The 26,314-nt window shown below is 39.2% G+C and overlaps 5 protein-coding genes across 5 annotated transcripts; 2 read left to right on the top strand and 3 right to left on the bottom strand.

Moving 5' to 3' along the window:
* The first annotated feature begins 1,819 nt into the window (after positions 1-1,819).
* Positions 1,820-8,272, top strand: LOC126784938 (auxilin-like protein 1). The gene is made up of 8 exons (XM_050510488.1): positions 1,820-2,196; positions 2,387-6,728; positions 6,817-6,883; positions 7,000-7,097; positions 7,211-7,276; positions 7,352-7,441; positions 7,552-7,728; positions 7,996-8,272. Exons 1-8 carry the CDS (start codon positions 1,856-1,858, stop codon positions 8,029-8,031), a joined length of 5,217 nt encoding a protein of 1,738 aa, XP_050366445.1. The 5' UTR covers positions 1,820-1,855; the 3' UTR covers positions 8,032-8,272.
* Positions 8,273-8,333: 61 nt separating this feature from the next.
* Positions 8,334-10,819, bottom strand: LOC126784951 (ornithine transcarbamylase, chloroplastic). Its single transcript, XM_050510505.1, has 5 exons — positions 10,580-10,819; positions 9,857-10,191; positions 9,571-9,702; positions 9,200-9,475; positions 8,334-8,716 (listed from the first exon to the last, which is right to left on the bottom strand). The coding sequence occupies exons 1-5, from the start codon at positions 10,785-10,787 to the stop codon at positions 8,534-8,536; spliced, it is 1,134 nt and encodes a 377-aa protein (XP_050366462.1). The 5' UTR covers positions 10,788-10,819; the 3' UTR covers positions 8,334-8,533.
* Positions 10,820-11,475: 656 nt separating this feature from the next.
* LOC126784968 (bifunctional dihydroflavonol 4-reductase/flavanone 4-reductase-like) lies at positions 11,476-13,449 on the bottom strand. Its single transcript, XM_050510533.1, has 6 exons — positions 13,326-13,449; positions 13,066-13,235; positions 12,672-12,866; positions 12,424-12,583; positions 12,067-12,259; positions 11,476-11,967 (listed from the first exon to the last, which is right to left on the bottom strand). The coding sequence occupies exons 1-6, from the start codon at positions 13,447-13,449 to the stop codon at positions 11,781-11,783; spliced, it is 1,029 nt and encodes a 342-aa protein (XP_050366490.1). The 3' UTR covers positions 11,476-11,780.
* Positions 13,450-20,886: 7,437 nt separating this feature from the next.
* Positions 20,887-23,056, bottom strand: LOC126784953 (bifunctional dihydroflavonol 4-reductase/flavanone 4-reductase-like). Its single transcript, XM_050510507.1, has 6 exons — positions 22,879-23,056; positions 22,619-22,788; positions 21,831-22,025; positions 21,574-21,733; positions 21,280-21,472; positions 20,887-21,192 (listed from the first exon to the last, which is right to left on the bottom strand). The coding sequence occupies exons 1-6, from the start codon at positions 22,994-22,996 to the stop codon at positions 20,979-20,981; spliced, it is 1,050 nt and encodes a 349-aa protein (XP_050366464.1). The 5' UTR covers positions 22,997-23,056; the 3' UTR covers positions 20,887-20,978.
* A 1,646-nt stretch (positions 23,057-24,702) lies between these two features.
* LOC126784345 (agamous-like MADS-box protein AGL82) lies at positions 24,703-25,632 on the top strand. The gene has a single exon (XM_050509808.1). The coding sequence runs from the start codon at positions 24,703-24,705 to the stop codon at positions 25,630-25,632; it is 930 nt and encodes a 309-aa protein (XP_050365765.1).
* The last annotated feature ends 682 nt before the right edge of the window (positions 25,633-26,314 follow it).

The following is a 26,314-nucleotide window of genomic DNA, read 5'->3' as shown; positions in this document are numbered from 1 at the left end:
GTGTTCTTGCAAGTGGTTAGCATATTGATGCTTAGATTGTCAATTTTTTCGTACAAACATACATTGTTGAGTATGTTTTACTACTTTAGTGGATAATTAAAACATAGTTATATCGTTCGTACGGTGGAAAATATGAAGTGAGAAATATGGATGCAGTATTAGAGCTTAGAAGTATTGGAAGGAGAAGCAAGTGTTTTGTGTCCATTAGTGACTATTGAGATCAATAACTTCTATATGTGATCCATGCATATTCCTAATGTTAGCAATAATCTATGCAGTATCTTTACGTACGAAGTTGAACATGGTGATCAGTTGAGAGTGTGAATTATCAATCATCAATGATTCTGAACATCAGTATTAAACACATCTCTCCCTCAATTCTTTTCACTTTAAACAGCTCAAGAAGCATATACAGGGTCATCTTCTTCCTTTTGCAGATCGAGTCCCCCCACTTTCCCATTTCCTCAAATTTTATAGTCTACTATAGATCTACTTCATTACATTTCCCTCCGATTCAATCGTCAGATTCCATGAGCAAAGTCTGGTGTCTGCCGTGCCGAGTTGGTAGTCACCAAGCTAGTTAAAGGGAAAGCAAAAGAGCAAAAGGCATGAATCATGGTATTTGAAGCTAATATTAGCCTAATGATCACATGCTTTGTGCTTTTATATTGTCACATCATTTAAGTAATCATTTGATCTAAGATTTTCACAATATTCCACCAAAGATCTGTCTTCTCAATCCAAATCGTGTGCATTTTTATACCAGTCCCTCTCTATATAGTCAAAGTTCATTGTTTACTTGTGCAAGCATGAAATCGCTAGAAATTTAGAAGATAATGTATAGTTAGTCATACACAAGGGATAATTGTGAAGATGCATTTTAACGTACTAAATCTCATTCTTATAATGAAATGTACTGTGATTGTGATACAATCTATTATCTATAATCTATGTACTATCTTATACCGAGGTTCTAAACTTTCAAGCATTGCACTGGTAACTAGTTGTCATCATATGTGCATATCTATCTAGCTCTTTCATGTACTTCATGCAGCTCTATGTCTCTCTCAAGATCAAGCAAGCTCAAGTTAATTGTTGCACTACTATTTAACTAGGACCAGTTAGACTCATTTGAGCGAGCCAAACACGAATGATCATAACTCATAAATCTCTTTCCGATATCAAATCACAAAATAATTGTCGTTAATTAGTTCATACGCTCACATCATCCGTAAAATGTCATCAAAATCGAAACTCTCATAACCTCTTTCCAATGTCAAATCACATCACAATGATCACATCACATCACACCGACCTTGCATGTAGAATTGTTCACGTTATATCACTCCAATACAAAATGATGGCGTGAAATATTAGCTCATGGATACCAACCCTGGTCGGCTGGTCCAACTTGGTCTCACAAAGTCGCAAATAACCGTTGGGTCCTAAATTCTAATAATTCACCAATATTCCATCAAAAAAGTAACTAATAAGTAAAATAAATACCTCTAAATCCACCCTTCAATTGCGAGAGTATTACTAGTCTACCCCTGCACCGTGTCGGTGTCCATGCTCGGACCGACGCGTTGAACCTGGAAAGAAGTGTCCCTCAGACTACACGACGGCACACTCGCCAATCAGTTTCTCGGTACAAGTGAGACTCGCAACCTCACTCTCCTCGCCGATCTCCCCCCCCGCCAAATCGCCGATTTAATCGATTTCCGTACCCCCCAGACTGTTAAACCACAATTTACTCGCCAACAAAAAATTATTCCCTCTCTCTCTTCTCCGCTTAATTCTCTGTAAATTTCGGTCCGAAGAGAAAGAGCGAGAGAAGAAGAAGCTCAATTCATCAATGGATTACCAGACTTCATCGGCGTCTCTATCGCAGAAGCTCTCCACCGGCCACTCCGTCTACGACGGCGTCTTCTCCTCCGCTCCCTCCAAGCTCACCGTCTCGTCTTTCTCCTCCACACTCCAAGACTACCGCGAGATTTTCGGCGCCGCCGCAGCCTCTTCAATTCCGGTTCTGGAAGTTCCGGAGCTCAATGAGCAGAAATCCTCAGTGGACGTCCGGAGCTCGAAGCTCGATTACTCCAACGTCTTCGGCGGCTTCGCCGATTCCGATTTCGCCGTGCCGTATGATGAGCTCATCGCTGAGCCGAAGAAGAAGACTAAGTTGCAGAAACAATCCAGGTACATTTCTATTTGAGTAGTACAGAGTCTAATTTTGTTCGGTTCAAGATTGATATATACAATTAGTACTATGAGTTTTGTTGCTGAAATAGATCAGCACTAAGAAATCTGGATAAGAAGTGAGAGGTGGTTGTTAGATCGATTGATTGATAGTGGTGATTGAATTTGTTGTTTATTTATTTTAAAATAGGAGACAAGCTGAAAGAGTGTCACCTCCGAAAGAGGCAAAGCGTTCATGTTCAGAGGAGAATATTGATTTAGGAAATGAAGGAGTCTATGAATCTATTGATGGTGTTAAGAAGTTCAGCATGTCGTATAATCGGAGCAACAATAGAAGCAAAAGCTTTGCAGGTGTGCATTCTGTTCCGGCGTATACCTGCTTGGTTGATGAGACCTCTCCGTCGCGCGCTACGGAGGGAGGTAGAGATCAATCAGTGTCAATGTCGTCCGTGGCGAAAGAGAGGAGAATGGAGGGGAACCGTTCTGCGAAAGCCATGAGAGAACAGCCGGCTGGTGATGCCGGAAAGCAGGCTTCTGGAGGAGGAGGTGTGAGGGCAGAGAATGATTCTAATTGGCAGAGTTCGATTGATGAGTTATTTAAGTCGGGGCAAGGAACTCATCCTTCAAGCAAGCCTCCGCTTCCGAGTCAGGTTTCTAAAGTTGATAAACCAGTATCTTTAGGAGCAAATGGTGCTTGCATTGTCAATAGTGTTGAGAGGAACATGGGGGGCAACCCTCAGATGAAAGCTGCAGGGGACCAGCCAGCTTCGGATGAAAGTAAACAGACTTCTGCAGGAGTTTCCAAGGTTCAGAGGAATTCCAAGTCGAGAAGTTCTGGCTCAATCGATAAGTTATTTTATTCAGGGGAAATTGCGCAAGAAACTCGTCCTTCAGACGTGCCTCCGTTTTCAAGCAAGCGTTTTGATGGGAAGGGTGAATTTGAGGAATCAGTGGCGTCTATGTTTGGAGGGCTGAACCATGATGCTTTTAAAGGTGCTGACAGTGTTTCCTCACCACCTTACTTTGACGAGGAAGTAGACACAAACTCTGTTGCAGCTGCATCTGTTGCTGCTTTGACAAAGGCAATAGAGGAGGCTCAAGCAAGTATACAACTGGCAAAGGAGTTGATGGATAGAAAGAAAGTTGGTCCTCAAAGTCGAGTGAAACTGAGCTTTGACAACAGTATGAAACCTAAGTCGAGGAAGGTCAGTAAATCTGCAGGCAAAGCTAGCATATCAAAAGAGACAAAGACTCGGGAACTATATGAGAAAGTGGATATTGCCCACGTTTCCGCAACTCCGGCATGCAAAAGTGCATCTACAATTCGTGATGTGATGTTTACTGGAGAAAAAATACGTGGAAAGGAAATCATAGATGATGCCAGCACATTTACAAAGAAGAAGACCCATGAATTACAAGAAGAAGTTCATGTCTCTGCTCTACCAGAACAAGTAACTGTAGCACTTGCAGACACGGATAAACTCTGTGGTGTGGAAGCTCGAGGGAAAGTACGTGAACAGGAATTTGAACCGGTTCCTACAGATCACAAGCATGAAGAAGCTGATGACTCGGAAGCAGCAGAACAGTACTATGAATTTGCTGACACAAGTGAACCAGATGTGTCGGAAGGAGCAGAACAGTTTTATGAATTTGCTGACAGCAGTGAACCTGATGTATCAGAAGCAACAGAAGATTTTTATGAATTTGCTGACTCAAATGCACACCATGATATATTATTAGAGAATCAAGAAGCCAACAATACAAGGCAAATGTTCCGATCAGTAGATGATGATGAACAGGAGAAGAAGACGGATATGGAAGCCTTGGAAAATCTAGAGCAAGTTGGCAAGACATCAAAAGCAGCAGAAGCCAATAATACAAGGCAAATGTTTCAATCTGTAGATGAAGATGAACAGGAGAAGAAAATGGATGGCAAGGAATCAAAAGCAGCTACAGCAGAAGTACAAAAAGCAGCAGAAGCCACTAATACAAGGCAAATCTTCCGATCTGTAGATGAAGATGAACAGGAGAAGAACACGGACAGGGAAGCCTTCGAAAATCCAGAGCTAGTTGGCAATACATTAAAAGCAGCTACAGAAGAAGAACAAAGACAAGTGGAGAATATATTCAATGCTGTTGAAGATGCATCTGAGTTTGAAGAAAATGATGATTTAGCATCACCTCAAGAGTGTTCTAATCAGGAAGATAATGAAAAGCCACAGGAAACTACCACAGATCATGACAAAATAGGGAAGTTTAAAACAACACGTGCAAAGGAAACATGTGAAGAGAAACAAGATGGAGATGAAAAGAGGTATGAACCTCAGGAGTTACAGGAGACTGAACCTGTGAAAATAGAATCTGTGGTTCAGGAGTGGGTTGAAAATGAGAAGATTGACAGGGACGGTTGTATGCTGGAACAGAATGATATGGAACAAACATGTGCCCAGAGTAAAGAAGACACTGACAGAAATCTCACTGAAGATAAGGAAGAGATTAGTGAGACAGTGTACAGCTTTCATGAGGAAGGTTTTGAAAAGAGACATGAAGATGACAGCATGTCTGAAGGAGGAGAGAATCTTCAAGACACCAGACCGAATCAGAAGATACTTGAAGAGGCTACTTGTCAGGAGTGTCAGAATCGCCAAGAAGAGAGTTTTGAATTTGTGGATGCTGGTAGAATGAAAATACAGATGGATGAGAGCACAGAAAGTGAGAAAGTGCGGGCGACTCAAGAGGAAAAGATTTTGGATTGCAATTTTGAGGCAGCAGATAACCAAAAAGAGCAGAGTGTACATGATGACCTAGACAGCAAACAGGGATCAGCTAGAGATATAGAGTGCAACCAAGATGTAGAAGATACTCTGGAGTTACCTATAAACACAGAGGATCGAGGGGGGAAGGAAGTAGCTGAAACTTCGGTTCAACTCGAAGAAAACAAGCACCAGACAGAACTAGTTGAAGAGGAGAGTGACGTGGTGGAGAAAGATACATGTGAAACAGATTGCTCGACTCCGGGTGTCCAACTTCCAGAGAGGTCGAAGCAAATGAAAGATGCACTAGGGATCCATTCTGACGAAAATGAAATACGCACAAGTGAAAGTGATATGAGCTTTGTGCAAAAACAAGATGACCATCTTGCTGGAGAGCCCAGTGTAGACTACAATGCAGACAGTCAGGTTGAGGAATGTAAAGAATCAGGAGATATCAATAGTGATATGATGAGTGCTGAAGTTGGTGTAACTCAGGAAAGGAACAAGAATGTTTCCAAATCTAGGAAAAGATGGTTTGGTACTAATGACGTTTCCGGAACTTTCATTAAACTTGAGGAGGATGGGAATCAGTCGGAATTAGTTGAAGAGGAGGACGTCGTGGAAGAGAAAGTGATATGTGAAATAGAGGGCTTGGCTTCAGGTGTCAAACTTACTGAGATACTGAAGCAAATGGAAGATGTAATAGAGCTCCATTCTTCTGACACAAATGGGGCAAGTGTATATGGGCAAATGCAAGATGCCAAGCTTGCCAGAGAATCTGAAGTATCCTGCAACTTACAAAAACATGATAAAGAATGTAGAGATATTAATAAGGGCATGATGCAACCTGAAGTTGCTGCTGTGAACCCGGAGGAGAACGTGAATAGTACCAAGTCTTCTCACAGGAAAAGATGGTTTGACAATGGGAAGGATACAAAAGTAGCTCAGGCTCCTCATATCTTTGGTAGAAAAGCAGGAAGTGTGTTACTGGATATTGACGTGGATACAAGCCTGTTTACAAAGAGAGATGAAGTGAATGAGGATGGCCAACAAGCAACCATGAGGCCGAAAGAGAGTGAAACCTTTCCCAGTTCGCTGAAAGAACTGGAACAAGAAAACAATGCAAATCCACAAACATCTGCAGCAGAGAGTGAAACTGACCATAATTCGCAGGGAGTGGAAGAAAAGAGTCGATCAACCCTGAGAGCAAAAGAGAACGAAACAAACTTCACCTCTCAAATAGAAGTGGAAGGAGAAAGGGAGAGTCAACAAGAACCTCAGACTGCAAATGAGTTTGAAATTAGTGCTAGTTCACAAAAGGTACTGGAGCCGGAGAATGAACAACTAATTAGGAAAGCAGAAAGACGAAGGGAAAGGGAAAGACAAAAGGAGAAAAAAGCTGTTGCACAAGTGATTCGTGAAGCTCGTGAAAGATCATTTGCTGAAACTCGTCAGAAGGTTATGGCTGAGGCCCAAGGAAGGTTAGGGAAGACTCCTTTGCAGGCTAATGATACTTCATTAACTGAGAAGGCTTCAAAGGAAGCCAAAGCCAAACAAAAATGGGAACGTGCTGCTGTTGAAAGAGCAACAACAGAGGCTCGGGATCGTGCCTTAGAGAAAGCATTATCTGAGAAGGTTGCTGCCGAGGCAGGTAAGCAGGCAAAAAGATCTGTTCCAGAGAAATATGCTGGTGCTTCTACAGATGGAATGCAGGCTAAAAGATCTGTTTCTGAGAAATTTGCTGGTGTTTCTAGAGATAATGGGCTGAGCCGGTCCTTGGTGAGCGTTTCTGTTAGAATATTCTTCATGAGCGTCAAAAAGCTTTTCCTGTGGCATCATAAATTAACAACTTAAGAACTTCTTGCAGGATCTAGAGTCGAAAGGCTCATTCTCTTCAAGCACAGCAAGATCCCCAAATTCTTCATATCAGCCTGGTATGTGATTCTCACTCTACATGCATGTGATTGTATACATTCATTTCATTATTATAGGTTATTCGACCATGCAATTTTTTGCTACTTGTAAAGACGTTGTATACTTCTTATTGAAGATCCTTCCCCAGCCGAGCAGTCTAATGGAACTAATGGTGAATCAGCTCAAAGATGTAAGGCTAGGTTGGAGATGAATCAACGGACAGCAGAACGTGCGGTATGCTTCCAGGATCTTTGCTTGGATAAGAAAATAATGACATTGCTTAGTTGTAAATATTGATTGCTGATTAATAATGAGTTCACTTCATGTGCTCGTCTTGTCTCCTTCAGGCAAAAGCTCTCGCGGAGAAGAATAATCGTGATCTTCTTGTACAACAAGAGCAAGCCGAGAGAAATGTAATATACCCTTGCTTAACTTTTTTCTCAAACACAACGCAAGTTCTCACTATTGTGAGTTTAATTTTCTGGCAGAGATTAGCAGAAGTTCTTGATGCCGAGGTCAAAAGGTGGTCAAGTGGGAAGGAGAGGAATTTGCGTGCATTGCTCTCATCATTACAATATGTATGTGATCTCTTTATTTTTTACCCCCAAGTGTTGAATTCTGCAATAAAGTGAGTTTGAGCCAATTAAATTTTTAATTAGCTGGTTTGGCTGAATGGTCATAATTGCAGATCCTTGGGCCTGATAGTGGTTGGCAGCCGGTCCATCTTACTGATATTGTTACCGCCGTTGCTGTAAAGAAAGCTTACCGTAAAGCTGCATTGTTTGTTCATCCTGATAAGTTACAGCAACGTGGTGCAAGCATTCAGCAGAAGTACACTTGTGAGAAGGTGTTTGATCTTCTTAAGGTAAGTCGCTGATCTGTCCTTGAATGTGAGCTTGATTTACATTAGAAGCATGAAGGAATACATGTACAAGTAGGAGAGATAAGAACCATAGATTTACTGTCTCAACTGTTATTACATTTACAGAAATGCCATAGCTGTTGAGATTTATAGGAACTTTTGTTTCTTATAACAGGTCTCAACATCTTAAGATCTCATCTGTCTTTTTGAATAATTAAGATCAAGATTTTAATCGCACTTTTAATCTTTCTGGTTTCTGTTTGCCTCCAGGATGCTTGGAACAGATTCAGCATGGACGAGCGATAAACTGTTCATTGTGTACATACGAACATAGGTCAATAAAGCAAACCATTTCGGAGAAGAATGGCGAAACACTTCACCTCCCAAGCCAGCAGCAAAATCGTGCATCTTGGAATAAATAGTTATTAGGAAATGTATTCCAGGCATTCTTTTATTGACATTATTGCAGTTCTACCTAGATTCATGCTGCAACTCCAAGAAGCATTTGCATCAGACAGGACACTGGCACTATTAAGCTTATCCTCTTCCAAAGAAATAAGAAATAGCATTTGCCCCCTGACTTTTTTTTTCAGGTATGCGCACAAAAGTTTTAACATATGCTCAAAAGCTACTTCCATAGTGTAAAAACTAAGTACTTCAATACTCATTAAGTACTTCAAAGTTAAAGTTGGCATGTTTTCAAGCCACAGATATAATAACAAACGACATTAAGGTTACATTCTTCCTCTTGACTCTGAACCTAGTTGCTCTCTCATATTCTTGTCAATCCAAATCGGCTGATAGAGAATTACACGCCAAGCAGATGAAGCATTATGGCATTCTGTGCGTGCATGCGATTCTCAGCTTGTTGAAAGACTATGGAATTTGGAGCCTCAATCACTCCGTCAGTCACTTCCACTCCTCTTTCCGCTGGCAAGCAATGCATGAAATAAGCTTTTGGCCCTGCTATCTTCATAAGATTCTCATCGATCTGTAAAAATAAAGCATGCAAATCAAATTAGATAACTGACAAGCACTTGAAATACTGATAAAACTTACATTTGAAGAGTTCACGACCTATTTTTTATGCAAAAAAATAAAATAAAATGATGCATCACTCTAGAGTCAGTATTTCCAGGTTGAAACCGACAATATCAATCAAGTTCAGACTAAAGCTGTGTTATTTCCTAGCATAGATCAAATAAACCTCAGGAATTTTGGAACTTCAAGTTTCCCAGAAGAATTGTGTATATATTGCAGCCAGAAACTTACTATCCTAGAAGTAATTTTTCTTCTTGTGTTTACTGCCCTAATCCCTCGTGCAGTTATAGCACCTTGGACTGAGCATCAAGTATTACTTGTCAGGTATTAAATGGAATCACAACAAAATTCTTCTCAACAGATACCAAAATGAAGGTTTGCAATGAAAATATCATGTACAATGTGATTGAAATGGTTTTGGAAAAGCTTGTACCTGAAATCCTTGAAATACTTGATGGCGATACGCAGCCTCTTCCTTTTGCCCCATGCTTGCCCACACATCTGCGTACACTACATCTGCTCCTTTGACTGCTTCCTTGGGATCATGTGTGATCTCAATCTTGCTGATACCAGCACGTTGTGCCTTCTCAACAGTTTCCTTATCTGGTTCAAAACCTTTGGGGCAAGCACAAACAAAGTGGAAAGGGATAACAGAAGCCAACAACAGCCAAGAGTGCACAATGTTGTTTCCGTCTCCAACATAAACCACCTGAATATTGTGTAGATTTTACCACCAAAAACAAAAATCAGAATATATATGCATGTTAAGAAAACCATATTTAGCGAGCAAAACAGTGGACCAACCTTAGTTCCTTCTATCTGGCCAACGTGTTCTATGATAGTGAGTGCATCGGCCATAATTTGGCATGGATGGTTGAAGTCTGTCAGGCCATTGACAACAGGTACAGTTGCATATTTGGCTAAATCAAGGATATCCTGCAAGAGAACAGTATTAAAGTAAGAATGCACTCTAAGAACATGCTTCACAGGGATCCATGTCCACCAGTTCCTAAACTAAGAACGCTTGGGCAAAGTGATCCCCATAGTATCACCTTTACTAAATTGCAAACATAAGAACTCACCAGCATACCTGATGAGCAAATACACGTGCCATAATAATGTCATTGTAGCGAGACAAAACGCGTGCGACATCCCGAGTTTCCTCCCTCTTTCCCATCTGGATATCATCAGGTCCAAGGTAGATAGCATGCCCTCCTAGCCGGAAAAACCCAGTCTCAAATGAAACACGAGTTCTCATGGATGGCTTTGCAAAGATCATAGCCATCGTCTTCCCCTTGAAAGGGAGATATGTCTTCTCTCCTGATTTTAGCAGTGCCTTCACTTCGGCAGCTCTATCCAACATCTTTAGAATCGTGAATTTGTCAAAATCATCTATGTGCAAAAAATCCTTCTGCACTGCTTTAGCTGGAAAACAAGTATACAAGTAAATGCGGTGGAGTTAAAACACAATCGATCCATCTCTTCATTAGCAATAGTTCATATTCATTCTAATCGCATGCGTACATCACTTACACAGTTACACTCAACTTTTCAATCAAAAGAGGCCCTAATTTTCCACACAACATGATATATACTAGCTTAAATTATTGAAGAACAGAGCCTACATTATTCGAAAACCACTCGATTCAATTATCATTGAGCAACTCATGTCCAATCCCTAATCCGATCACATCACAGTTCACAATTGCAATTTCATGTTGTACAAAATTGTGCACATGCCTATAACTAAATATTAAAATCATAGTTAAGAGCTACTAAGGAATCAGATTAAGAATCGGAGGCGAGCCTTAACCTGTTCCGGTCGCCACCGACGACGGCGAAGAGGCAGTAGAGGAGGCCTGGCACGATATTCTTGGGGACGAGGCCGGAGAAGAGACGGAAATGCTAGCGAACTTGCCGGTAAATGGAGGCGATCGTCGGAGGCTCTGGCCGGAGAACGAAGAGGCTTTGTCTGATCGGAGTAGGAGTTGAGAGGAAGAAGAAATCGCCGCCGCCGCCATTTTGAGTGAGAGAGAGAGAGCTGCTCGAGTTTTCAAAGTTGCAACAGAGTAAAACAGTAGGAAGGGTTAAGGAATTTATAGTGTGGGGGCTCATCACACAGCTCGGGAAATTACATTTCCACCCTCGGTCTAAATAAATCGATTAAATCGTTTATTTATTTATTTTTATTCGGAACTTTGATGAAGAGTAGAAAACGGTATCGTTTTACACTTACTATTTGCAGGGTGCGAAGAAGAGCATCCGTAGGTGTGCAAGTAGAAAAGAGAAGCCACCTTATCAGCTTTCTAGTTACATTGTTGAAGGTGGAATAGGGAAGATTGGACAGATTCAGAGGGAAGATAGTAACAAGTTAATTAAATTGGGAGTAGTGGAAATTGTTTATCAGGTATACTACTTTATGATGCCTTCTTCAAGTACTAGACTAAGCCAAAGCTCACAGCAGTTTGCAATGGTGATCATGCACTAGGAAGGAAAAGGGTTTGATCATGTACGCTTGAGGGCCTTGAGGGATCGGATCAGATGAAAAACTGTGGTCTGCGCGCGAGAGCCAGTTGATGAGACAAAGCATAGAGGGGATTTGGATTTTGGAGACAGATGAAGATGATTTAGATGATGACTTGGTTGGGGATAATGAGAAGAAATGGAAGCGAAAGATTCAGGGAAATCAATAAATTCAACGTACAGCAAGAAGGAGCAGTCTACGTACAAAATTCTGGTTTGTTTAAGCTCAGACCTAGCATGCAACTTCAAAGTGATACAGATGGTGGCCAAATTCAACGTTAACATTACAAAATGGCACTGCAAATCATAGATTACATAATTATAATCCCGAATTATTCAAAGTGTCTGAATGGATTCTCAATAGAAACACTTTGGTCTAATTAATTAGACAACAATTATTGATTTATTTGAAATTTTAAGAGAGAGATAATGAAGGTAATATTATTAGCCGGCCGGAGGCATTAACACGAACCGCCCGCAGCATGTTCTAATTAACCAGCCCCGCGCTCTTCGGCTTCTTCTTCCTCTGAAGGAATTGGCAGCAGACCCTTTGCTTTACAAGTGTCAACAGCCCCTGTAAACATGTCCTCCAAGCTGTATTTGAACTCAAACCCCGTTTCTTTCAGCTTCTTTGAAGAAAAATGGATATTCGTCAACTTCTCCTGAATGCCCTCGAACCTGTACGTGTGCACATATACAAAGATTATGAATAACTAATTGAGTAGCTTAATGAATAAAATCGATCGTAGACAGGGTGATTAGCGTGCAGGCTCGTACTTGGTAGGAACATTGTACTCGGGATATTTTTCGCTTAGCAGTTTTGCAATTTCATGAATCGTAGCATCATGCGATGAACAAATGTAGCGGCCCTCGGCTGTCGGATGCTCGTACAGGAATATATGAGATAGGCAGAGGTCGTCTAGGTGAACGTATTGGCATTGCTTTATAATCCCATAATGAGCTTCATTTCCTGTAACATATCGATAGCTTTTCATTTTCGGGTTTTTGAAATTCTAGATTCAGAGCTAGGAATTATAAGCTAGGTTAGTTATTTTCTTGCGGTGTGCACTGCACAATAAGTTATATGATATTCAGAACATATATGCCAGTGATGGCCTTGTATAGCAGCAATACCAGTGAGTGGTGCAAGTCCAGTTATGAGGCTTGGTGGCATAGATGGCGCGAGAAAAGGACCGATTACAAGAGTTGGGATAATCGAAATGAAGTCGATGTTGTTTTCTTTGGCAAACTTCCATGCTTCTTGCTCGGCTAGAGTTTTGGATACAAAATACATCTGAAACAGAAGAACAAAATTCAAAACTAGGGTTTGTGAACAAAATAAGAAACTATCGAATAGATCGCTCATATTGTCACCTACGTACCCAACCAGTCATCTTCACTTTCCGGCAAAACTCAACATCGGTCCAGTTGTTCTCATTGTAAAACGCCTTCCGATGCTCTTCAATGGTGACAGTTCCGGCCGAAGATGTAAACACCACCTTCCGAACTGTCTTTGCTTTGAGACATGCTTTCATGATGTCTAACATCCCATTTACTGTTGGCTTTATCACTTCATTCTGCCAATTACGTGCCAACCAACTTAAACCAATTGACACTAAAATTTCACTTAATTAAGTACGTACGTACGTAGTTTAATCTCTGTACTGTCCAAATTAACTTGTATATGCTATGGAAGTATGCTACATATATAGGATCAATTCCTCACTGGTGTTACCCATTAGCTGCATATATATACACACACGCACACAAATATACCTCAGGGTCCTCAGACTCGAAATCCATAGGCGTGGCGACATGAAAAACTCCACTGCATCCGTTAATGGCTTCATCAAAACTTCCCTCGACGTCCAGGTCCGCCTTCCACAGCGTCAGACGCGTCGCCGCCATCGGTAGCTCCAGCAGATGGCCCACCTTCTTCATATTATCTGCATGTTACAGTTGCAAATTAAACAGTAATTGGTTAATAAACATATACGATATCCATGCATGCATGCAAGTTAATTGTATCGACGAACCAGGGTCTCTCACGGTGGCTCGGACAGTGTAGCCGCGCTCTAGCAGTCTCATGACTAGCCACGAGCCAACGAAACCAGAGGCGCCCGTCACACAGACGGTTCCGGACTCTGCTTGCAACCCCATGCTGCTGCCTGGGATGAGAGTGAATGAAGAACGTACGTACTCTCCGGCATATATATAGACATTATGAGAAAACTTCGATCTTTCTCTTCTTCATGGTTAGCTAGCTATATATGCACACGGTAGCTGCTCCTGACCGGTTAGTTCAACATGCGCTGTGGTTGGTGGCCGCTCCTATCGATCGTTCACTTCGATCTTACGCTTTTACTTTTGACCATGACTTAATTATTTTAATTACCTAGTTGCTCAGATAAATTGTAATAGTCTCCAATCCCAACAGTCATGAAAATATTTACTTGTAGGTTGAAGGATACTAGGATCGGATCCTGTGATTCCTGTCATGTGCATGGAAATGGGTTCATCAGATGTTTATGCACATGGTGGTGGTGTGAATGTGTGGTGGATGTTACTCATGTATGTAGCGCACCATAATTTTACGCAGATGGTGGTGGTGCCAATTCCTTCAGAGATACTGCAACGATTATAATAAGCTATTGTTCATAAATCTATCATACTAAGCATAGAATTTTCTCATGTAAATGTAATAATCATCCATGTCTGATTGATGGATATTTAAGCATAAAATTCATTATTAATGTAAACTAATTAATCAAGTACGTAACACGCATCATGTGCGTAATCTAGGAGCGCGCTCTCAAATCTCGAATGCAAACGAATTATAAGTTATGTAGGGTCGTCACCAACAACGTACGGATTCTGGCAGATTCAGGAGGCAAGGAATTAATGATGCAACTTTCATAGGCAAAATGCCAAAATCTCCTCCTCGATCAACTATACCTGCAGTGCATGTGCTATTTTCATAATGTTAATTCTGGCCAATTACATAAGGCAAATTCATAACTCATGTTTTTAGATAAGAACATCTAAATATTTTTAGTTTTTATCCATATAAGACTATTGTATCATAAAAATACTTATTTTAGACATAAAATTGAACAAAATTACATACTAATACTAAATTCCTTAAAAATCAAAACTACCACTCTCATCTTCGGCCACACTTCGGCAAGTCTAAGAGGTCTCCGGCGAGATCTTCCACAACTTTCATCGACGTCAGAAAAGATATTGCCACAATCACCAGAAGCTACTACTATGAGAGTTCCAACAACCACCTATAAGGTTATAAAAACTAATGTCAATGACAACAAAGGCTATTGTCACCAACAACAAAATCTATTGTTATTGGAAACAAAATATATTGTCAATGGTAATAAAAGCTACTGTCACAAGCAACAATAGCTACTACCAATCAAAGCAAAAGCTACTATTAAGCACAACAAAAGCTATCGTTACAAAAAAAAACTACCACAACAAGCAATGTGTTAAATATCATATTACGATATTGGATAGATACTACTAATGAATTGGAAAGATACTAATATAGTTCTAAATACTAATGGCAACAAAAGTTATTGTCAATGGCAATAAAATATACTGTCACCAACAACAATAGCTACTACCAATCAAAGTAAAATCTACTACTAAGCACAACAAAAGCTACCGTTACAAAAAAACAAAACTACCACCACCAGCAACGTGTTAAATATCATATCACAATGTTGGATGGATACTACTAATGAATTGGAAAGATACTAACAAAGTCCTAAATACCAATGACAACAAAAGCTATTGTCAATGACAATAAAAAGCTAATGTCACCGGCAACAAAATCTATTGTCACTAGTAACAAAAACTACTACGAAGCAGAAAAAAAATATGATCACCAGCAACAATAGCTACTACCATTCAAAACAAAATATACTACTAAGCACAACAAAAACTGTTGTTACCAAAAAAACTACCACCACCAGCAACGTGTTAAATATCATATCACAACGTTGGATAGATCAATACTACTAATGAATTGGAAATATACTAACATAGTCCTAAATACTACTGACAACCGTACACATAGATACTACCCCAAGCATATAAAGATACTATCATAGGAGCAAAAAGATACTGCAACGATTATAATAAGCTATTGTTCATAAATCTATCATACTAATAATTCAAGACTGAACCAAACGTTTTTAGTCCTTTGAAAAACTCATAGTTTCCTTCAGAATTACACAGCAAGCATCCCAAATACCACAGATATTCAAAAATCCAAAACTAATCCCAAAAGATTTTGAATTCATTTATAATTCGTTTCTATATATAATGTTAAAAGTTATAATTATTTCTAAAATGTCATATTCATCATCATCATCAACCAAATCAAATCACAAATTCACAAACAACAACCATAAAAATAAAAATAAAAAGAGAGAAAATATAATAGTTGAATCAGAAACTTACATTATAGAAATGGCGGAGGCCGAGTTCGGTGAGAATGACGATGCGTCTCCAACCCTTCGACTCATCCTCTGGCGCCGTTGCTCCTCCTGTCGGAATGCATCTCCCTCATTTCCTTGGATCGTGTCTCCAACGACGCCACTCTTCCCACTAGATCGCGTCTCCCTCAACTAAAGTCTCTGCCGTCGTTGCCACCCTCATTTTCTCTGATCGCGACTTTGGCGACCCAATATAGTGGCTGGACGAGAAAGATAGCTTCTCCCGAGGACCGTGCCAGGAAGCTTGAGGTCGGCTCACTCTCGCCTTAATTGGCCTTCTCTGTCGTCGCATCGCATGACTTGGTTTTTGACGATGAGTCACAAGCGTCAAAGGAGCTAATCGTTTCCCTGAAACCAGATTGAGAGGGAGAGAATGTTGGAGAGAGAAACTAGATTGGAAATTTAGAGAGAGAGAGAGAGAGAGAGAGAGAGAGAGAGAGAGAGAGAGAGTTTTGGCTTTTTGGCTAAAGTTGCAAGGGTATATTTGGTATATCGTAAATTTTACTGATACAAAATTGGTCTTATTTGAGTAAAACAATTAGTGTCTGGGAGAGAGTAGTGAAAATAGTTATTGAATGGTATTTTTCTAATTCTTCAAATAATAAGCAAAGTAATTCCACTCCTTTGAGGAGTACATGCATATGTCTTAGGTGGTTTCTAACCTTATAATGATACATGTAAGATAAATTTTGATGATTCAGTAATACAAGATACTATGTAGGTTGAGTTCGGAGAATATTACACCTAGAACATTTGGGAGAAATAAGATATAACTTATGAAAATATAAATATTTTTCTATAATATACATATAATTGGTTTTTTATGTAAACTTCATATTTTATTTTTATGCGAGACATTCTATTATTATTATTATTATTTAATATAAATAATTATATCAAATGACATAGTTACGTACGCTGGCGGCCGGCCACTCTCCTCCCGAGCACTAACATCAGTTACAAATTAAAACTATCATTGTGAACAAGATTCACGAGTAGGCCCAACCCCGAAGCATTCACTCGCCCATCAATTCATGCTACATAATTTGCAATCTCACGTTCAACAATGTTTGCACCTCTATGCACATAGAATACACTGTGGGTATTCCCCTGACCCAATAAAGCTCTATATTCATCAGAATACCACCTCCATTAGAAAGGCACACATCATCATCATTCACCATACGTAGTTACGTACTGCCTCTATACTATAAGTAGCCAGAAAACCTCACAATTCGACCACTGGAGTCGTGCAGCCCATTCTATTCCTTTAACTCTTTAAGAATAGCCATCAGCTGTGCAACCAAATCCTCTAATCATATTACATAATTATGCATTATGCATGCAATTTTGCCTTGACGTTTCACTGTCACACTTTAACATACAAAAGTTGCGCAATATCGTGAAGATTAAAACATAGGAAATGTTGATTTGAAGAATATTTCTCATATATGAGATTCTGAGTACAAGTGTGATCGTTACTGCTAGCTATCTATTAGTCCTTCGGTTGGATTTTGGAATTTATCCGTACATTTAAAATTTATAGCCTTGACCGGGAAGTACTTGTAGAAGAATTTCATTATTACAAAGTTCAATTTTGAGAAGTGAAAGAAACTAAAAGCATAGATAATTGTGCTTGCGGACATCTGGCATTAATATTGCAAATACACATTGATCGACGAAAGTTGTTAGGATTGTAATCCATCAAATAGATAAGGAAGAAAATTAAAAGAAATACGAGCAGATAAACTAAATAAACATGATGTTCATTTCATTAATAATTAGTTTTACGACTGAAGTATAGATTTAAGGAATAGAGAAAAGAAATAGAAAATTCTAGGACAAAATATGACCTCATCAATTGGTCAATAACTATGACAATACAAATAGGCAGGTGCGCTGTTGTATGACATACAACAACAACATCCACTACATATTCACACCATCACCCCACGTGCATTAGCCTCTTCCCTCTTTATCCACTGTCTGATTATGCTGTATGACATACACAAGTTGTACTATGCCTCATTATTTAGCTCGCGGATCTGAAAATTCTGCGGAGGCCCGCAAGCCCGACGGGCTTTTACCCGGCCCAGCCCGCGATAAAGCCCACTTTCGTTGATAGAGGGATGGGTTTAAATTAGAGGTGTGAAATCCGACATGACCCGTGGACCTGGCCCGTTAAAAGCCTGCAAGGCCCGACCCGTAAAAGCCCGTCAAATAATAAAATATTATACATACATATTTTATTAGGTTTATAATAAAACTATCGCATTATGAAGCAACTATATGAAGGAAACTTCTCGGGATCGATCGACGCCAGTTGATATGATCGGTATATATATATACAGTTCCTATCCAGAGTGAAGATTCACTCTGAAGTTTCAGAGTGAAGTTCCAATTTTGGCACACTTTTTGGTCAAATTTTTTCACTATAAGCGATTCAATATTTAGGTATGCTATTCAAGATCATCTCTATAAAGTTTCATCCAATTTGACAATGATTTGAGCTTTCAAAATTGAGATTTACACGAACGGTTCACGTTGAACAGTTTTAATTCATTCATTGATTTAATCTAATTTCAATACCTTAACGATGTCCGAATTAGATGAAATTTTGTAGAGATGATCTTGAATAACATACCTAAATATTGAATTGTTTATGGTGAAAAAATTTGACCGAAAAGTGTGCCAAAATTGGAACTTCACTCTGAAACTTCAGAGTGAACCTTCACTCTGGATAGGGACTGCATATATATATATATATATATTTAGTGACCTTTTAAAAATTTCATCCAATTCAGATCTTGTTTGACTGTCGAAATTTCCGGTAAACAAAAAACAACACTAATATGTCATAAGGGAAGACCCATTACCAAAATGCGAACACCGAGAGTCGTTTGCATATCTAAAATCACCTAATTTTTGTCACCGATTGTGTGTGGTCGCACCAAGAAAACCCATATGGCAAAGCCCCGGTCAATGAGGATTTTAATATGTCAAAACGCCTTTTTTTTGTTGACCGTAGGTACGGACGGTCAAACAATATCCACAACGGATGAAATTTTTACTGGTTTCCTAAATATATATACTGATCACATCTGTTGGTGTCGATCGACCATATTTCGAACTGGAGTTATTGATCGCCGACGCGTCCACTAATGTATCATAACCTTTTATATTAGGTTTATAATAAAACGATCGCATTATGAAGCGACTATATGAAATAAAATTCTCAGAATCGATCGACGCCAGCCGATGTGATTGATATATATATTTAGTGATCCTGTAAAAATTTCATCCAATTTGAACTTTGTTTGACCGTCCGAATTTTCGGTAAATCGAAAACATCGCCAATATGCCTTAAGAGAGGACCTATTACAAATATGTGAATGCCGAAAGCCGTTTGCATATTTGAAATCACCTATTTTTTTTTACCTATTGTGCGCGGCCGAATTGAAGAAATCTATTTGGCAAAGCCCCGGTCAATGAGGTTTCAATATGTCAAAACACATTTTTTTAGTTGACCGTTGGTACGAATGGTCAAACCATATCTAAAACGGACGAAATTTTTACCGGTTCCCTAAATATATATATACCGATCACATCTATTGGTGTCGATCGACTATATTTTGAACTGGAGTTATCGATCGCCGAAGTGTCCACTAATTTATTATAATATTTATATTATGTTTATAATAAAACTATCACATTATGAATCGACTATATGAAGGCAATTTATCGGAATCGATCAATACCATCCGATGTGATCAGTATATATATGTAGTGATCATTTTAAAATTTCTTTCAATTCGGATCTCGTTTGACCGTCTGAATGTTCGGTAAATCGAAAACACCACTAATATGCTCTAAGGGAGGACCTATTACAAATATGCGAACGCCGAAAACCGTTTGCATATCCTAAATCACTTATTTTTTGTTACCTATCGTGCGCGGTCGCACTGAATAAATCTATTTGGCAAAGCCCCGGTCAATGAAGTTTCAATATGTCAAAACGCCTCTTTTTTAGTTGATCGTTGGTACGAACGGTCAAATCATGTCCAAAACGGACAAAATTCTTACGGGTTCCCTAAATATATATATACCGATTACATCTACTAGTGTCGATCGACCATATTTTGAATTGAAGTTGTCGATCGCCGAAGTGTCCACTAATGTATTATAATCTTTATATTGGGTTTATAATAAAACTATCACATTATGAAGTGATTATATGAAGTAAACTTCTCGGAATCGATCGACACCATCTGCTGTGATCAATATAAATATTTAATGATCATTTTAAAATTTCATCAAATTCGGACCTCGTTTGACCGTCGGAATTTCCGGTAAACCAAAAACAACACTAATATGCCCTAAGGGGGACCCATTATCAAGATGCGAATGCGGAAAAATGTTTACATATTTGAAATCACATAATTTTTATCACCAATCGTGCGTGGTCGTAACGAGAAAACTCATTTGGCAAAGCCCGGTCAATAAGGTTTTATTATGTGAAAACGCCTCTCTTTTTAGTTGACCGAAAATTATGACGGTCAAACAAGGTCCGAAGTGGATAAATTTTTTACAATGTCCCTAAATATATATATCGATCACATCTATTGGTGTCGATCGACAATATTTCGAAACTAGAATTTATTTGTGACTTTTTTTAGAATGTTTTATAATAATTCTTTTATTGTTTCAAATCCTTAAATTAGAGTATTTTTTTTTCTAATACAAGCCCGCAAAACCTGGCCCGCAAAAACCCGCTTTAGATGGACGGGCTTGGATCTTCATAATTGTGAAAATACCCGACTCGGCCCGCCACTTATTTAAATTTATTAAGGTCCAGCACGTTGACGAGACCTAAGTTGTACAGCAGACGAACCTGAAGGAAAGGGACTTAGGGACTTAGCAACATTAGCATGTGCTAAGTGGCATCAGTATTAACAGAAGTTTTGATTCCTTGGAACAAAATACCTTAATTTGATAATATGGATAGTGAGTAACATATGCTCTACTATATACTTATACATATGCAGTCTCAGTTTTCACACACGGGGAAAGTCGGGAAACGATGTTGTAATTCTCAAACAGCAGTTTATTTGAAGTTCTCAACAAAAGATAGATTAATTAGGCCAATAGATAATGTAACCAACACTGGTAAAATAGTTAGCCAGTGACTTTGACATGGACAACAGTGTTATCACCAGCCTCCTGCTTCTCAACTCTTTCAGGAGGAGGTGGAAGCAAACCCTTTGCTTTACAAGCTTCAACTGCTCCTACAAACATGTCCTCCAAGCTGTACTTGAACTCAAACCCTGTTTCCAACAATTTCTTTGAAGAAAAATGGACCTTTGTCAAGTAATCTTCAATGCCCTTGAACCTGCACACACACCAATTTCTCAATTCATTGTTCGTTAACAACAATTTAGTTAGGAATACTATATATCATGAGGGCGGAATTGCTTACTTTGTAGGAACATTGTATTCGGGATACTTTTCCTTTAGCAGCTTTGCGATTTCATGAATCGTAGCATCGTGTGACGAGCAAATGTAACGACCCTCTGCTTTCGGATTCTCATACAAGTATATGTGAGATTGGCAAAGGTCGTCTAGATGCACGAACTGGCCTTGCTTTATGATCGAATAATGACCTTCATTGCCTGTCACAATTAACAGTTTAACACAACGTAATTAATTAATTACTGTTCTCTAATTTACGAATGATTAACAACAATGCAGTGTAGTACTGGCTAGTGGTTACCCATGAGTGGCGAAAGTCCGGTAATGAGGCTCGGCGGCATAGCAGGCATCAGAAATGGCCCGATTACAAGAGTCGGTATGATGGTAATGAAATCAATATTATTTTGCTTGGCAAACTCCCACGCGGCCTGTTCAGCTAGAGTTTTTGATACAAAGTACATCTGCAACAGAACAACATCAAATGCAGAGTTAGAGTTTTGTGAACAAATTACAGATCAAAAACATTGATCAACATTCATGTTCTTAGTTAGTACTTACCCAGCCAGTCATCTTTACTCTCCGGCAGAATTCGACATCACTCCAGTTGCTTTCGTTGTAGGCCGGCTTTTGGACCTCTTCAACATTGACAGATCCAGCTGAAGCTGTAAACACCAGCCTTCTAACAGTCTTTGCTTTAAGACATGCTTTCATGATGTCTAATACCCCATTTATTGTTGGCTTTATCACTTCAGTCTGCCAAACAAAAGAAATGATCAGAAACTACAACTTTATAATTCATAACAAATACTGCAAATCCACATAAAGAAAACATACATATCAACTATCGATCAAGTGCTCGTAAATTGCTATCTCGACAATATTAAATATCTTAAGTGAAATTGTCATTTTTCATGGTTATAATTAATCAGATATGAACGTTATAATTTTTATTTTTTGATGCAGAAAGTTAGTTAGAAGTTAGAACTGTAATAATATAACATGCATGTTAGTGATGTTACAGTAATAGCCATTTCTAGTTTGTCAAAATATATAAACCTTCAAATAATAGAGCTGTGGATTGTGGAATGCGCATCATTGAATTTTTAATTGTATGATAGTGTTCTCCCAACAAAAGCTACCAGACCTCATCTCATCTTCTATCTCATTATGAGTTTGACTTTATTTATGCTTTAACAAACAAGCTTCCGGCAACTACTTATAGCTCCATCACCACCGTGACCACCGTGCATGTCAGTGTTTTGATACAATTACATACTCTACAGATCATCGATGATATTTGACAACTGACATCGGAAAAGGTTAGTTATATACATATGTCTCTATACCTCAGGGTCCTTGGACTCAAAATCCATAGGTGTGGCGACATGGAACACTCCGGTGCATCCCTTGATGGCTTCGTCGAAGCTTCCCTCGTCCGCCAGGTCCGCCTTCCACAGCGTCAAGTGAGTCGCCGCCTTCGGCAAGTCTAGCAGATGCTTCACCTTCTTCGCGTTAGCTGTCACAACAGTTTACTAGATCAAAAAAACATGATCAAACGAACCTTGAAATGATGAAAGACATTAAGCTATATAAAGGTTGCACGTACTAGGGTCTCGCACGGTGGCTCGAACAGTGTAGCCACGCTCTAAGAGTCTCATGACGAGCCATGACCCGACGAAACCGGAGGCTCCGGTCACACAAACGGTTTCGGACTCCGATCCCATTGCTTGAAAATATCAAATATGGAGATGATGGTATATCGGAGACTTCTCCCGAGTTAATGTCTAATATTGATGATGGTATATCGGAGGGCGTCCAAATGTGTATATATAGTGATGAATGAAATGGACCTTTGTATAACCCAGCTAACACGCTCGTGCTTAGGGTTTGGTTTAGCTTCCCGGTCGATCACGTGGTCTCCTAACGTTAGATGGATGCACGTGTGTGGTTGTTGAAACTCTAAAGCCAAACAACCCCCATCCAATGAATGAAATCCCTCCCATTTTTCATGAATTCCTACTAAGAATTCTTTGTGACAGTCACCAGCCCAAACTTTATAGTCGATTCGTATCTGGGACACTTGCATACGTACTTAATTGCGGTAGATCATAGGATGTGTTTTCAAACTTACATGTAAATCGATATTTACAAAACATAAACGGGATGGTTGATAGTTCAGTTCGTGTTCTTCATAAAGTTTGTTTCAAACTACTGGCTTCAGTAGCTTGTTGCGCGTTCTTTTCTTTCTAACTTGGTATTTGTTTTTTACAACATTCTTTCTCATGAGGAGTTCCAATTATTGCATTATTACCTAATCCATGTAAGAGTGTAAGACTCACTGGTAGTGAGACTTTGGTCTATCTCAACAACCCACTAGCTCGATTAAACAAATATTTCTCACTCACCACTTCATTACTTAAACATTGTTCTGACAAACGGAAGGTTATCTGAAATTCGGCCCATAGGATCCAGTATTGAGACACAAAGGTGACCCAAGTGTCTGCTAAAGGATTTTGGGCTTAGGGCACGCTTAACATAGACACCAGACGAAGTCCACAAAGCATCACATCATACAGGTTAAAAAACTGATGCCGATGAAAAAACTTTCATATTTTTTTGAATCGCTTCCACGGTGATTGGAATGAATGAAGGTAGCGGGTGAGGAATGATATAGTTCCCGACCGATGGGAGGTTGCTGAATCTCAGTAAGTAATTTAATACATAGTATAGTTCAAAGTTCTCTCGTATTGGCCGACTTGTTTGGATCTATGGTCTCCATAGTTTTGCTTGCTAAATCCAAAATAAATAATGGATCCTCAAAACCCTCGATTAGTCGACAATTTCAAGGGTTTCCAAACAGTTTTAGGGTTTTAAACACTCTATTTCTTGTTCTTCTAGGATTTGTGTAGTACGATTGGAGCTTTTTACCAAGAGTTGGAGGTCGGACATCTCTCAAATTGATCATCTTGCTTGGCTTCTTGCGTGCATAATAGTTGCTTTCATTGTGCTTCCGTTTCGGGACTGACGCATATTACTTCTATACTCTGTAAGCTATCTATCTGTGTCTTCAAATTTTCTTGAACATGAAATTATGAGATCCTCGCATTGATTGTGTTTTTAGAGATCGGACGTTTCATTAATAGCCACTTGAGGCAATCCATGCACACAACTTGTGTGGTCTTTTTTGTTATTCAAAATGCACTGTGTGGTTATTAGCCTATCAATTTATTATCTCTGGCCCTGAACGTCTTTGTTAGGTTAATATCTATATATTGGGGTATGCTTTAATTTCCTACTCGAGGCTCTTGAATTGTTGACATTGGCCTAATTGCTTCTGTAGTAATATGTGATTCAATGAAAGTGTTGTTTATAGTCTTATTTTTTTATACATATATATAAAGGAACCTATTTCTTTCGTTGATTAGATATCATGGGTCGTGGTGGTGGAAAACTGAACATGAAACTCATTTCCGATGAGCGATCTCGCAAGGTTACGTTCAAAAAGAGAAAGGATGGCATTTTAAAGAAAGCTGATGAGTTTTCAATACTTTGTGGAGTAGATACGTGCTTGATAATCTATGGCCCAAAACAGTCTGATCGTCGACCTGCCGAACTTTACACCCGACCACAAAACCCAGATGAAGTTAATCGCATTATTGAAAGATTCAAGCTCAATAACAAACCAGCTACCAAAACTTATAATTTGTCTGATTGGTTGCTTGAGCAAAAAGGCAAGATGGATGCTAAAATTTATAAACTGAGGAGTGATATGTATGAAACCAAGTACCCGACGTGGGATGATCGTATCGATGAATTTTCAGAACATCAAATGGAAGAGCTTATACATGTGTTGGATCAAAAGATTGAATCCGGGAAGAGAACACTCAATAATGTGAGGGCAGTCAGGGCACCATCAATATTGTTGCTGGGTGGAAGCGATGTTGCTAATGGGACTAGCCAAAAGCTCTCTGATCATATATACGATTATGCACACTACCATGGTGAATATGAGAAGGAAAAGCCTAGCTGTGTAGGTATGATGGATATGCACATGCCCTTCTCACTTGATCAACCTATTAGCTATTCTCAGATGTTTCAATATGATTCAAATCTGCATTCGATGATGACTGATCCATTGATGCAATATCCAAGCACTTACTATGATCTAAGAAGAGAAAATCAGATGATCCAGTCTCCTGCCGAGAATTTAATTATGTTTAATGGCACTCCAAGTTCTTCTATGAGACACGAAGCTCCACTGATACAGAAGCCTCTGTCGTACACTCCATACCCGATGAATATTTCGAGTGTTTCAACACAACTTGGAACTTCAGAAGTAAAGAATAGTGAAGATGATTGATTGATCCATAACGAATTGGTATGATGAATTCTACGTCTTATACTTTTATTTAGTTTTTAGTCTTTATTGAATTGATCTTCACGTTCTGACGTGCTAGCTAGTTTAAGATTTCTAATTCAATTTGCTGCAACTATCAAGATTTTAATTTGATGTTACTCTGGTTTTAGTTTTTGGAATAACGATAAAGTACGTACTTATGCAAATTCTATCTTTGAGTTAATCTGTTCTTATACAATGTACGGATAATTGTTATCACATTGTGTATCTATCATAATCAATTATTATACTCCGACTTTAATAAGAAACCGACCTTTATCTTCTTCTCCTTCGTACACGATCTCTTCTTTCAGATTTGAGGGTATCCTCAATCTAGCTATTGTATTTATTATATGTAAGGTCATGGTGGTGCCTCCTGGATTTGGTTCACATGTATTGTTTACAAAACTCACAGCACATATGTTGATATGTGAGGGAGTGGGGGCATTCTGCTTCCTAGCAAGATAGGCTCTAACTCGATAGAGATGAGTCGGTGAATTTACGCTTCATAATTCATAGAACACTAACAAAATGAAACAATCCTCGTATTTTGAGAGGTGGCACAGGGTTTTCTGGCACAGGTGATGTGCTCACTAGATCTTGTGGATATCACCGGTGTGTATGACCGTGTATTTATATGATCGTC

This window comes from Argentina anserina, chromosome 2 (assembly GCF_933775445.1).
Source record: "Argentina anserina chromosome 2, drPotAnse1.1, whole genome shotgun sequence".
Classification (NCBI taxonomy): domain Eukaryota; kingdom Viridiplantae; phylum Streptophyta; class Magnoliopsida; order Rosales; family Rosaceae; genus Argentina; species Argentina anserina.
Note: the sequence above shows the minus strand (reverse complement) of the source record. Positions and strands in the feature narration are given on the sequence as shown.